At 36.4% G+C, this 2,404-nt stretch overlaps 1 gene segment (V, D, J or C); it reads left to right on the top strand.

The window, feature by feature from the left end:
• LOC107667939 (Ig epsilon chain C region-like) overlaps positions 1 to 1,337 on the top strand; it is a 29,205-nt gene extending 27,868 nt beyond the window's left edge. The window contains 1 exon segment of the C gene segment in view: positions 804 to 1,337. Within this exon segment, the coding sequence occupies positions 804 to 1,117 (314 nt within the window).
• Positions 1,338 to 2,404: the final 1,067 nt, after the last annotated feature.

The raw sequence follows: 2,404 nt of genomic DNA, 5'->3' as shown, positions 1-2,404 counted from the left end.
ATTTGTTAATATTAGTTAACTACATTAGTTAACATGAACTAACAATGAAAAATTATTGTAAAGCATTTATTAATCTCAGTCAATCTCATTTTGATTGCAACATTTACTAATACAGTATTAAAACCCAAAGTTTTATCTGCTAATATTAATGGACCTGAGTTGACATGAACTAACAATGAACAGTTGTACTTTTATTAATAAATGTTAACTAAGATTCATAAATACTGTAACAAATGTATTGCTCATTGTTAGTTAATATTAATTAACACATTAATTAACGTTAACTCATGAACCTTATTGCAAAGTGTTGCACATTTTATAAATATAGTTTTACAGTAAATATTTAATCTAAAATTGTGTGGCTCACTCTTGATTTTATTAGTTTATCACATGTATATTATACATAGAAAAAAGAGATTAAATGAAAAATATATAATTTAAAATGTAAATGGAGCTACTTTCTATAGATTAATCAATGATTTTGAATCTCTTTTGCTCATGTTGTGCTTATAATTCAGCGCATTTTAATACAAGCAGAGTTTATAGAAAAATATAACTCTATTTAATTTGTAATTCCAGTGACATAATTTGTAGTCACACAATCTCTGTTTGAAATTGAGTTTTGAGTTAAACATCTCACTTAACTAAAATGCAAAGACAGTATTTAGGGATATAGAAACTACTGGGATTAAAGCAGTAAATATCTTAATAAGTTTTTGTTTCATTTGTGAGATTTCATTGAAATGTATGTAGTGTTTGTGTTTTCTCTGTGTTTGTGAATGTGTTGTGTTTGTCTCCTGCAGCTGGTCCCACAGTGAAGCCCTCAGTGTCTCTGCTGCCGCCCTCTTCTCTGCAGATCTCTGGAGACTCAGCCGCACTGCTCTGCCTGCTCAGCTCTTACTCTCCACAGGGGGCGCTGGTGAGCTGGACACTGGACGGCTCAGAGGTCACCGAGGGGGTTGTGACCAGCGCAGAGAGCGAGCAGGACGGCCGCTACAGCCGCAGTAGCGTCCTGACCCTCAGCAAAGCACGCTGGGAAGAGGGAGAGCTGTACGTCTGCAGAGTAACACATGATGGAGCTCCTCATGAGGCCTCGTTCCACAAGAGTCTCTGTTAGTCGCTCGCAGTGCTGATGTTTCTCCAGTGAGCGCTGCTCTCTCCTGAAGATGAGCGTATCTGAGTGTCCTGTGTCAGGCAGGATTCACATGAGTCTAGTGCTGCAGCTGTAGTCATTTACAACTCAATACTGAAAGAGAGCTCTAGTGTCAAAGCACTGGCTGATCTTTCAATCTGCTGTGTTTGCTGCAACATTCAATAAAGCTTCTCAACAAGCTCCATTTGTGTCTGACAACATCATTCAACTAACAGATGAAGATGCATGTAGTGTTTGTCCAGGTGCTTTTCAGAAGCTCGATCAGTAGCAGTAAATCTAGTCAAATAAAGCTCTTGGGGTTTGAACATGGTCTCTGGAGACAGAGCTGCTCTATTCTGAGAGGATCACAATCACTCCACCCTGACAATGCAAATGGGATTTTCAGCCCACACTCCCAGTGTCTCTGTTTGATTGGTTACATGATCACAGACCAGTTTGACCAGTTTCACTTCTGCTGTAGTCAAGCAGCCCAGGTGAAAAGGAAATGTATTTAAATTTTGGACGTACGTGGTTACTGAAACATTTGAACCTCAAATTGAAAAAAGAATATATACTTTATGGTAGTGGGTTAAAAACAGGGGTCTGGGGACCCCCGGGGGCCACAAAGTTAGCAGGTCTGTGTAAAAGTTTACTGAAAAACTGTAAAACTGTATAAATAAATAATGCAAACAAGATTAAACTGAATTAATAAAATTGTAATTAATATAAAAATAAAATAAAAAATAAATAAATAAATAAAATAAAAAAAATCCACGTCCATGCACTCACATAGTCAGCAAAGCCTTTATTCTTTATTCTAAGACAAGGCTACATTTTAAAAAGACACCAACGTGTATCATCCCAAGCAGGCCTTCGTCAAGGTGTGAGACAATAGAGAATAAGAAGTAGCTAAATAGATACACCTGTGACTATACATTTTCAGGATCTGACCACTAGATGTCTCTTGGGAGTTCACTAATTTCTCAAACAGTCCAAAAAACTTTCATATACAACCCAAGAATAAAAAAGTGAAAAATACAATATACTCACAAACAATCCCAAAATAATATGGTTAAACTAAATGCTACATATGTCACAATTGAGCAAATAAAAATAAAAGAAAAACCACCGACAAATCTGACAATTAAAGGAATGGAGAAAAATCTATATCTTCATTAAGACCAGCATATGAGAGAGCATTCAATGTATGTATTTTCGCTGTTTCAGCTGTCTAAGTCGATCTCCACCTCTGATATTTAATGTCACATGTTC

Source organism: Sinocyclocheilus anshuiensis, unplaced genomic scaffold, assembly GCF_001515605.1.
Source record: "Sinocyclocheilus anshuiensis isolate Anshui unplaced genomic scaffold, SAMN03320099.WGS_v1.1 scaffold3328, whole genome shotgun sequence".
NCBI lineage: Eukaryota > Metazoa > Chordata > Actinopteri > Cypriniformes > Cyprinidae > Sinocyclocheilus > Sinocyclocheilus anshuiensis.
This window is presented reverse-complemented; position numbering and strand designations above follow the sequence as displayed.